We start from the raw sequence: 11,170 nt of genomic DNA on the forward strand, positions 1-11,170 counted from the left end.
GAGCAGTTTCTTGTCGTTTCAGTCTTGTGTGTGGATTCCAAGTAAGTCTCTTGTCAAGATGGAGTCCTAAGTATCGAATCTGTTCAACAGGCAAAGGTTTTTTAAATTTAGAATATCGATATATTTTTGGGATTATGTCAGTTTTGAATTCTTTAAATTGGTCAAGGTCACAGTGGAAAGGAACAACTGCAATGGTAACTTGAGTGAAAGGTATAAAACGCTCACTGAGTGTTGTCCAGTGAATTACAAGTTAATTACAAATGGAAGATGAAGTTTTTAATATTAATGTTGAAGAGGTTAATAATAGTATTGAAGTTTAATAACAAGCCCTATCTGAATAGTGAAAATAAGTAAAAAATATTCAACATTTCAAACTGTCAAGTGTGGCAGAGCTCATTGGTTCAATAGAATTAAACGACTTTTTGGAATCTCTTTGAACCTATATACTCAACGGGTTACCACCCGATACGATTGTTCACTCATGATGGATTCCACCTCCTGTGGTTTGTCAGGTCCGCCTACCTATTGGAATCAACTCTCTATAGTACAACAATCCAAGAGGAGAAAAAAGACAGTTATCTCACCCCAATTTTTGATTATTTTAATAAAAACTAAGTATAATTAGTAGGGACAATTTATGAGTCTGCCAAGTATAGGTAGGGAGAATAAAAAATGACGGCTGTTTCAAAAAGGTTAAAAATAATAATTTTTCATTCTGAGCTCTATATCTTAAAAATACCAGAAAATCTAAAAGATTATTATTTAAAGAAGAGTAATTTGCTGAAATGTCAGCCCTAATAGAGCTATTTACGTCCTATACATACTTCCATCTTTATAAATTGCAATATTTCGTAAAATATGCACTAAAAAAATCAGACGTTTCTGAATTTATTTATAAAAAAATATATCTCTAGAACCATTAGACGAACAGATGTCAGCCAGCACTGAAAATTAAAGCTAGTTTAATGCACTGTAAAGTAGTTTATGACCTTTGCCTTCGTAGGAAACTCAGTTTTCATACTATTTGCTAAAATAAATTGATTTATTGATGTTCCAATAATAAGTTTGATTTATGAAAAGCTTTATTTCAGAAACCATACGACGTACAGATGTCTGTCAGCATTCAAATTAAAGCTAGTTAAATTTACTATAAAATATTATATAACTTTAATCTTTGTAGGAGTAGTAGTTTTTATGATATTCATCGAAATAAATCCACACGATGTTAATTTCTAGTTGTTCATATAAAATGCATGATTTTTGAAAAAATATATCTCTAGTTCCATAAGACGTACATATGTCTGCCATCATTCAAAATAAAAGAAATTTAACTTACTATAAAGTAGTTTATGACACTTATCTTCGTAGGGGTAGTGGTTTTTGTGATATTCGCATATAAATATAAATTTGGCAAATGAAAATTTGTCCAAACAACTATAAATCAATTAATTTTAGCAAATATCTTGAAAACTATTACTTCTAAGAAGATAAACAATAGAAACTACTTTATAGCCCAATAAACTAGCTTTAATTTGAGTGCTAATAGACATCTGTATACTGAATGGTTACTGAGATTTATCACTACATTTTTTTTTATGAAATTGTTATTTTTAAACAACTGTATCTTGAAAACTATTGAACGTGAATAGCTCTTTAAGGCTCATATTTTAGAAAATTTACTCTTCTGTAAATAATGTTCTCTTAGATTTTCTATTGTTGTTGGTAATTTTAAAGATATAGAGCTCAGAATGAAAAATTAATTATTTTTAACCTTTTGAAACAGTCGCCATTTTTTATTCCCCCTAGCTATACTTGGCAGACTCATTTTGACTATTTTGACTAGTAATTATAGATAGTTTTCATTAAAGTAATCAAAAATTGGGGTGAAATAACTGGCTTTTTTTCTCCTCTTGGACTGTTGTACTATAAGGTGTATCTGAATCGGGAATAGCATTATGGTCTTCAGGACGCCCAATAGCCACGGAGATATTGTCCCTCTGTGCCCGCTCACCCTCAAGAGATAAAATCCATGGATCTAGACCGATTTGTCACTGCCCTTAAGTCAGTGGGAAGGGCGGGGGTGACCCTATTGGAAGGAATTGGCCTGTCGCTGCACCAACTGATAAAAATAAATAATTAATTTTAGTTTTTTTTTTTTTATTTATTCATATTTTTTCTTTATGAAAGAAGAGCTAAGAGAATATTTAATAATCGAAACAATAATAGCCGAGCCATTATTTAGATAAGTTGGCCGTTTTCCATTTTCACCTAAAATAACCCCCACAATTGGGCAGCAGGTGTGGTTCTTTATCAGTTAGTTCGGTCGTTGAAAAAGGAATACGGAAACTCTAATGGAGCTTATCATGGGAAACTCAGTTTTTTCATGCTCTGGTGAAGAGGAGGCTAAAACGTTCAGAATTTCCATATCTTCTGAATTAAAGGAGCATCCAGAAATCAAACTAAACAATTACTAAAATTCTCAGAAATTAATGGTAGTTGAAGACTTGATATTTCGTAACTTAGAAAAACAATAATATGATTTTAATACTTTAAAAAGTCAACGCAAAATTATAGAAGAAAACTCGTCTGCATATGTAATTTTTTCAACTTTGAGAAAACTTTCATCTGTCTTTAAAACAAAACAAATTTATTTTTACAGGCATTGAGGCAGTTTCAGACACACAAGTAAAAAGAGCTATATCTATTAAAACATGATTTATTAATTATAAGTCACGTGACAGCGGGAAGAAACTAATAAAAAAAAAGAAAGTAGATAGAAGAACACTTCTGAATACAAAATCAAGACTGTGCATTGACTTTTTTTTTTACCTTCAATATTTTATTTACAATATAATTTTTTTATTTTTTTTATTTGATAGATTTATTTATTGATAGATATTACAATCTACCACACAGTTGTGGGCAATAGGTAATATTGATGAATGATTTCATACATACTAAAATAAATTAAATAAATAAAAAAAAATTTTAAATTTAAAAAAATAAAAAACTCTCTTAAAATATATACAAACAAAAGAATAGACAAGATGAACATAATCAAACTATCTGTATGAAAAATAAATAAATAAAATAACATAATGATAAAATAATATATACAATATTTACACAATCGACCTGAGGATCCCTGAGCCCACTCTATCCCCCACGTGTGAGGGGTAGAGCAGAGCTCAAGAGATCCCAGCGCATCCCTCTAGCCGCATCACTGGTAATGAGCCAGTGGAGGCTGAGCAAGTGCGCTAAATACAATATAAATAGAATAGATAAAAGAGCTATATCTAAAACCTAAATCAACAAACATATATAACCAACTTGGCCCTTCCTTTGCCACATGGTATTATAAAGGAGTGGTCTGGGTCCCCTGAAGCCTAAGATAACAATATTGGCCCAGGAACTGCTAGACGGGGGTATAAGAACGGGGAGGGACCGCTCTAATGGAACTGTTTATTGTTTCTTTCCTCCAAATATCTTTATTTACAAACATTTACATATATAGAATAGACTTAGCCTAAGAAATATATACAGTGATTTCAACAAGTCTTGTATTGCCGCTTGGCATTGTAAGATAGGTGTTACATGGTCCGCTGAAGGCGGTTTTGCAGTAATGGCATGTTTGATTTGCCAAATTATAAATTTGGGAACTAATTGCTCCTGGTTCGATCCCAATTAATTTTAATAAGGAATGTACACTTATATTTAACTGAGTCTAATACACTCAAGTAAAAAGAAAGCAACAATGATTAGTAGTGTAATTAAAAAATGTAATTAATTTAATAATTCTTCTAAAAAGACACTCATCCGCTCATTTCTTTCGTACAAAAACTCGAATTCGAATTTTCGCAATACGCTCTCTTACTATATATTCCATTTATAGGTAAGTGAAGGTAAAAATAAAAAACAAAATTACTAGGGAACTGTTTCTTTAATTGGGGTCAGAGCTGTCTACTTCGGCTCACAGAACTCGTCCTAAGGGGATAACCAAACCCCGAACGAATCCATTTCACTCTATTTATGGCATAAATAGGGCTCAGTTAATAGTATGAGGTTACATTTACAAACAAATTGACATTCTGAAACATAATTAGAAGCCTTCTTTCTTATTATATATTTTTATTTAATACCAGGGCCCTGTTTCATAATGAAAGCTAATAGTATTAGTTAATAGTACAAGTGTAGAAACTAGTGTGGTAACAATACTAATACTTGTTTTTTTCATAATAAGGATGACTATTAGTGATATTACAGGAATTAAAAAATACTAAAGTACAAGTTACTATTGTACAAGTCAGTGTAATTGAATTAAGATAAATCTACAAGACTAATAGTATTAGTTTGTACTTCATTATGAAACAGGACCCAGATCGGCCTGGTGGGCCTTATATGGTAAATATTAACAATTACGTTTTTTTTTAACGACTGATTATGGGGGGGGGGAGGGGTACAGTATAGTGCAAAATATACCTCTAACTGTTAACAATGTTACAAGAAAAATAATAACAAATAATTGACTTCTAATGGGGGGGAAAAAAAAACAACGTACGTCAAGTGGATATCCTTGAAAATTATAAATTTTGACAAGATAAGAATAAGAATGGAATTAGAGGGTTTCAGACGACGCTAAAAACGAAAATGATTTGCTTTTTCCGACAAAAAAAAATTGATGAACAACTTTACTGAAATCCTCATGTTTTTTAAATTTTAATTTTAAGTGAATAAACAATTTTTTTGAATCAGTAATATATTTTTCTTATTCTTCAGCAAGAGACAAATCTATTAGCACTTAATAACCATGAAAAACAAATTTTTTTTGAGCCATGCGCCAAAAATGCTTAATTTTGTTCACTTTTTTTTTAATATATATAATCTTCTTGGGCAAATCCTCAACATTCAACAGAAAGGCCCATCACAACTTGATGAATTTTTAGAAGTAGATATATTAACATATTATAAAAACCTGCCCATAAAAATAAAATATACACATGTATATAATAGTTTAATCTAGTAGTATCCTCGAAAGTATGGTTGATATGTAAAGGTTTCGCAGCAGAATTTAAATTGATTTAAATCAATAGAATTTTTTTTTACTTAAATCAACATGAAATTGGAATTAATTAATATATTTTTGTGTTAGGAGAGAAAATATTTCTGAACAAAAACCTAAAAAAATATTTTAAAAATTGTCTAATATTTTTAAAAAATAACATTTTTAAATTATAAAACTCAAAAATGATCACAGAGGAAGTTGAAGGAGAGTTTCAAATAGCAGATGAGTCCTTTCAGTGATTAAATTAATACAATTCATAATTAAATTGCCAAAGTTCAAGGTTCCATTTGTGAGCTCCGTCCTGCTTTCAGGTTTCATTACATCTATAATTTAACAGTTATTTTAAAACTAATAATGGAAAACACAATACACTGAAGCCTCCTTGATATTTCTAATTATTTAAAATAAAACTAATTATAACTCTTATTATAAAGATGTTGAAAGCAATATTGAAACAAAATAAAACATTCTTTAAATGTTCTTTAAACATAATCCATAGGCCATGCGAACAAAATTAGTTATTCATTGCATAAATTTGGATTCAATACATAACCACAAAAAAAACTAAATGTTAAATCCTATTTAAATGAATAATATGAAAGATATAACTGAAGCCAGAACAAGAATTAAAAATTTATATAAGTTTTAAAAATCTCAAAATGAAAAATTACAGATAGTACTTATACAATTCAGAATAATTGTCATTATCAACTATCTGATGATAACATCACCAAAAGCACTTGTATACACACTATAAAACTTTTTTTTGAATAAACACACCACAAACCCCAGTAATGATTTTGAACAATCAATTTTTAAATAAGATATTAAAATAATCACATAAAATTATAATTACAAGGTCCTTACAGAGTCAAACTCTAGACAGGACAGAATCTACTTAATATTTTAGGATTCCTGATTATATGAATATTAGATTTAAACATCAACAAGAAATAGATGTATATTATAGAATGGTTGATAATAAATGATTAGTGGCTATAATGATAACAGAACTAAATTTCAGTAAGTTAAGAACAGAAGACAATAAGTTCCTTAAATCATTTCTTCAAGTTCAGAATTCTTTGAATTTTTAAATAACATATACATATACACACAGAATTTTCTATACAGGGTGAGGAGAATATTTAAAAGAAAACAAATTGAACAGTCGTAATATAATAAAAACAATACATGAAAATGAAATAGTTAACAAGATCAAAAATTACTTAATGTAAAATTCATTTTCTTAAAAAAAAATAAACATTTTATAATATTTGACTGATGAGGGTAGCTCATAGTAGAGAGATCAAGGACATATCTAGGAATAGCATTCCTTCAACTTTAGAAAAAGATTTTTTTTTTTAAACTTTCTACAATAAATTAATATTAAATAAAAGAAACAAAACGAAGAGGCTTATAAAAATTAAACATATTTCAAATAAATTGATTTAATTAACTCGATATAAATATACTTTTGAGCAATAAACAGAAACAAAACAAATAATTTAAGACCTTATGTAACAACTTTTTGTAAAACATAAAAATATTCAATAAAAAATTGTGTAAATTTTATTATAAATCCAATGAATTGAGGTGTCACATTGCATCATCATTGTCTCTTTAATTTTAAATTTTAATTAAGTGCATTAGCTGAATATTATGTTTAATATTGAATTAATTCAACTAAATATCTCTCAATAACAAATGAAGGAGAAACTGAAAACTTATACAATGATGATGAACTCTAGTAGATATCTACTAATCCTAGCAATAAGGTCATAATTATCAGTGATAGATCCCCTCTCCTAATGATGGTAACATAATAAACAAACATAAATAAAAGGACAGTTTAAAATAAGTTACTACATTTTTTCATTTAACAATTGTAATTGTAAAAACAAAACTAACCGACACTTATCGAAAAAGATTTAAATAATTATATATTCCTGTATTGAGTATCATACTGATAATTTGATAACAAAATCATAAAAAAAAAAAAAAAAATGTTAATGGAATAAAATGGACATTAAACCCTTTAAAATTAAACATTAATTTATTCGAATTTCGAAAAGAATCGGTATGTGAACCCTTATGAAAAAGATTGCTTTAATAAAAAAAAGATTATTTTTTTGCATTTATTATAATTATTTTATTATGTAACACCCAAATGTATAACTACAATAATAATTAGAAATAGATTCATTCATTACCATATAAAATAATAGTAATTTTAAAAAGTGAATATTAAATAGTGTACATTTCTAACCAACTTTTGTAGTCAGATAATAGTTTAAACAAAATTATCATTTTTTTAAAGTACGGATAAGAATTAATAAGAAACGTGAATATAATAATTTGCATTAAATTGATATTAACGACTTAGCTAAGAGAAACTACCTTGTAACAATAAAATTTATTAATTTTATTACTCTGTTTCACATTTAATGATAATGAAAAAATATATTTTTACCGGAAATAGAGAAAAAATTAACCAACTGCATTTAGACTAAAACCATAATTTAAATTGAAATAATAGAAAATTGTAGTTTTTCTAACACCAAATACATTTCTATTAATTGTTTAATCACAAGTGAACCCCAATAACCAAATAAAACCGCCAAAGGATCAGAATTGTTAAGTATTATCTACCGGTTATATCATATCAAGGTTATAGATTTGAGGGATAATAAGTTCAAATAAGAAATAATAATATAATTGAACATTGTACACTAAGAATATAGATTCACTCACTGTTATTTTTTCCTTCGTTTTGCTCCTCTTTACTTTGAGTAACTTCATTTGCCATAATAAGCACGCACTAGACACAAAATTTTCGGATAAGAAACTGAAATCCCTGACAAACCCCGACTGCACATGTGCTCACTTATCTTTCTACTGAACGATTCTCATTGGCTGCCAATAATTTTTTTCAAATGCACGAAATTGAATTATGATAAGAATTGAAAAGTCATTATCTGAAATTTTCTCTATTTTGTTTCATTATTAATATTATTATAAATTAAATACTGGCAGAAAATACTATGAATAAGAAGTGTTATTTATTTTTATCGAGAGTGTATAAATCGAATGCAGCTGAGTGATTATTGTAATTTTACCTTCAATAAACATGATTAGAAATATAAAAAAATATATGAAATTAAAAATGTAATATAAAATAAAAAATTATCGTAATTTTATTTCAGTTGAGTATATATAAAGCACAGTTTAAAAATAATCACTTCTTTAGCAGCTGATTCTGCTTTTGTGTTCGCTGGTATTAGGACTTGTCAAAACCGCAAGATGATCAGCACTCGTATATTAAAAAATACGAATGGTTTATTATATTTAGTTACTCAAACACTGAGCAAATCAAATTTCAGAAATGTAACAACCACTAGCTCAGGAGCTGTTTTACCTTTACCTCATCAAACGAGGTTTGGTATTCTAGGTATCGTTTGTACAGTAATACCCGGATTACTTATTGGTGCTACAATTAGTAAGAAAATGGCTAATTTCCTGGAAGAAAATGAGTTATTTGTTCCCGCTGATGATGATGACGATGATGATTAATGGACATTAAGGTTTGTTTCTAACTTCTTATTTACCCATCTTCATAAACGGTTCCCACAAAATTAGATGTTTGTATTGTACACCTGTTTTAATATTCCCTAAATATCTTTAAAAGTAATTGCTCAAAGCTATTTAACTGATACCTGATACCAACTACAAATTTCCATAAGTCTTAGGTTTGTTTGACAGCTCTAATGCCCTTTTAATGCATTAATTGAAGTTTTAAAAATATATCTTGCTTGGTATTTCTTTATACTTAACAGAAGATTTGGCTACCTTGCAATCATCTAACTTCTGAAGTGCATATGCTTTTACATTATCTATTCCACCTCATCATATCTTAAATAATATCAGTACTTAAAATTGTTTTTTAAGTAACCAGATTAATATAATTAATGATTTCAATGGTGAACTCGTACTGTTGTACCCTCTTATTGGTTTTGTGTTTCTATTTTTTCAATCATTCTGTTCTAGTTGGCTTTAAATAATTTATTCTATTCTTGTTAAATACTTACTTCTCACTATGATTCTGATTAACTATAGGTTTGTGAAATGTGTTTTACATATTGTATTACTTAATTTGTAATGTATTAAACATGTTGGAACTATGCTGAGAATACTTCTTTTGAGTCTTTATATAATTAAACCAAGTTATACTCCCTTTAATCTATCATTTGATACTTCTGGAGTTCAGTATCAGGGTAGTCATTTAATAATCTAAACCTGAATAGTTAAGCCATTATTTTATGTAGGAACTCTTTCTATAATTATTGTTTTTTTTAAATATATTTAATTTTTTTTTTTATAATAGTAGTGGTGGTTTTTAAAGTCAATTGTAAAGGGAACTTTATTAAAATTCTAAATTTTTCAGTACTAGTACACAAGTGTCATTCAAAGTGAAAAAAATTTCTTCACTACTATAGAATTTAGTCCTTTGAGCAACTTATATAGCAAAATATTGATAATAATAGGAAGAATAGAGCCACTTCAACTCGGCGTTATACTACATTATATGCATATTTATGATGATCCCGAAAAAAAAAATTGTATTTAAGAGAACAGACAGCCATAGTGGAAGTGGGGAAAAATAAGGGAGGAAACTAATAGTACATGAGCCCAAGAGGAGAAAAAAGTCAGTTATTTCATTCCAAGTTTTTTTTTTCGATTACTTTAATGAAAACTATGTATGATTACTAGTCAAAATTGATGAGTCTGTATTAGTATAGGTAAGGGGAATAAAAAATGATGGCTGTTTTAAAACGTTAAAAAAATTAATATTTCATTCGGAGCTCTGTATCTTTAAAACTAACAACAACACTTGAAAACCTAAGAGAACATAATTTAAAGTAGAGTAAATTTGCTAAAATATGAGCTCTAATAGAGCTATTTACGTTTAATAGTTCTCAAGATATAGATTTTTGATAAGCAACAAAAATATTAACAATATAAACAAAAAATATTATGTATAAAATAATAATAATTAAAACAAAAAAGTAAGATTAATAAGAACAAAAAATAAGTAGTTAGTGATTTTATTTGGAGAAATCTATATCTCAAAAACCATTCAACTTACAGATGTCTATTAGCACTCAAATGAAAGCTAGTTTAATGTCTTATAAAGTAGTTAATGAGGTTTACCTTCGTAGGAGTAGTAGTGTTCATGATATTTGTTTACAAGGATTTACAGTTGTTCAAACAAAATTTCATGTGCAAAATTTTGATTCATATAAAAACTACTATCCTTACAAATATACCTCTCATAAAATATGTTATAATAAGGTTAATTACCTTTATTTTGAGTTTTGGCAGACATATGTACGTTGCCTATTATTTGTCCTAATAGACTGGTTCCAGAGATTCAAAAATCAAAAATTTTATTCGAACAACTAGAAAATAATATTTAGTGAATTTATTTTGTCAAATATAAAAACTACTACTCTTACGTAAATAAATTGCATAAACTACTATTAAACTAGCTTTAATTTAAGCGCTAATAGACATCTGTATATTGAATGTTTTTCCATCCATCCAAATACTGATCAAAACAAGTAATCAAGTGGATTTAGGGAAGAAATGAAAAACTCATATCATGTGTAAGTTAAATTAATATTGATATATCCTGATTAACCGGCTATATCTCGGTCTCAGCTAGGACAGATAAGCGGGATTCTACTGTGTTTGTTTTTATATTGAGTTTAGTTGTAAGAAAGTCAATATTGTATATTTATTTACTTTTATTATTTATATATATTTTTCTTTTTATAGGAAGCTGTGCATTGGAATGTTTTTCTTCTTACCTTGCTGCTCTATTAACTTCTTTTCAAGTGCAATATTCTAGTCATAGAATAAATAAAAGAAATTTGTTTAATTTTTAAGCAGTATTTATTTGAACATGGAGAGTTCTTATAGAAATACAAACTTGTGATAATTAATATTATTATTGTTATTATTATTATTAACTATATATTTAACATATTGTTGATTAAAATAAATCAATATATGCTTTTATGTATTTTTCTTTTATTACACCAATCTTGT

General features: G+C 27.8%; 2 protein-coding genes across 3 annotated transcripts in view; one reads left to right on the forward strand and one right to left on the reverse strand.

The window, feature by feature from the left end:
- Positions 1–8,049, reverse strand: part of clu (clustered mitochondria protein homolog) — a 147,771-nt gene extending 139,722 nt beyond the window's left edge. Inside the window, exon 1 of one of the 2 annotated variants that reach the window (XM_014432810.3) lies at positions 7,814–8,049. In XM_014432810.3, the coding sequence (XP_014288296.1) occupies positions 7,814–7,868 (55 nt within the window). In that variant the 5' untranslated portion in view covers positions 7,869–8,049. The remainder of the gene's footprint in view (positions 1–7,813) is intronic. The other variant, XM_014432803.3, reaches the window with a different exon arrangement.
- A 191-nt stretch (positions 8,050–8,240) lies between these two features.
- Positions 8,241–11,140, forward strand: EMRE (Essential MCU regulator). The gene is made up of 2 exons (XM_014432746.3): positions 8,241–8,643; positions 10,898–11,140. The coding sequence occupies exon 1, from the start codon at positions 8,363–8,365 to the stop codon at positions 8,630–8,632; it is 270 nt and encodes an 89-aa protein (XP_014288232.1). The 5' UTR covers positions 8,241–8,362; the 3' UTR covers positions 8,633–8,643; positions 10,898–11,140.
- Positions 11,141–11,170: the final 30 nt, after the last annotated feature.

Source organism: Halyomorpha halys, unplaced genomic scaffold (assembly GCF_000696795.3).
Source record: "Halyomorpha halys isolate HHAL.00 unplaced genomic scaffold, Hhal_1.1 Scaffold42.1, whole genome shotgun sequence".
Taxonomy (NCBI): domain Eukaryota; kingdom Metazoa; phylum Arthropoda; class Insecta; order Hemiptera; family Pentatomidae; genus Halyomorpha; species Halyomorpha halys.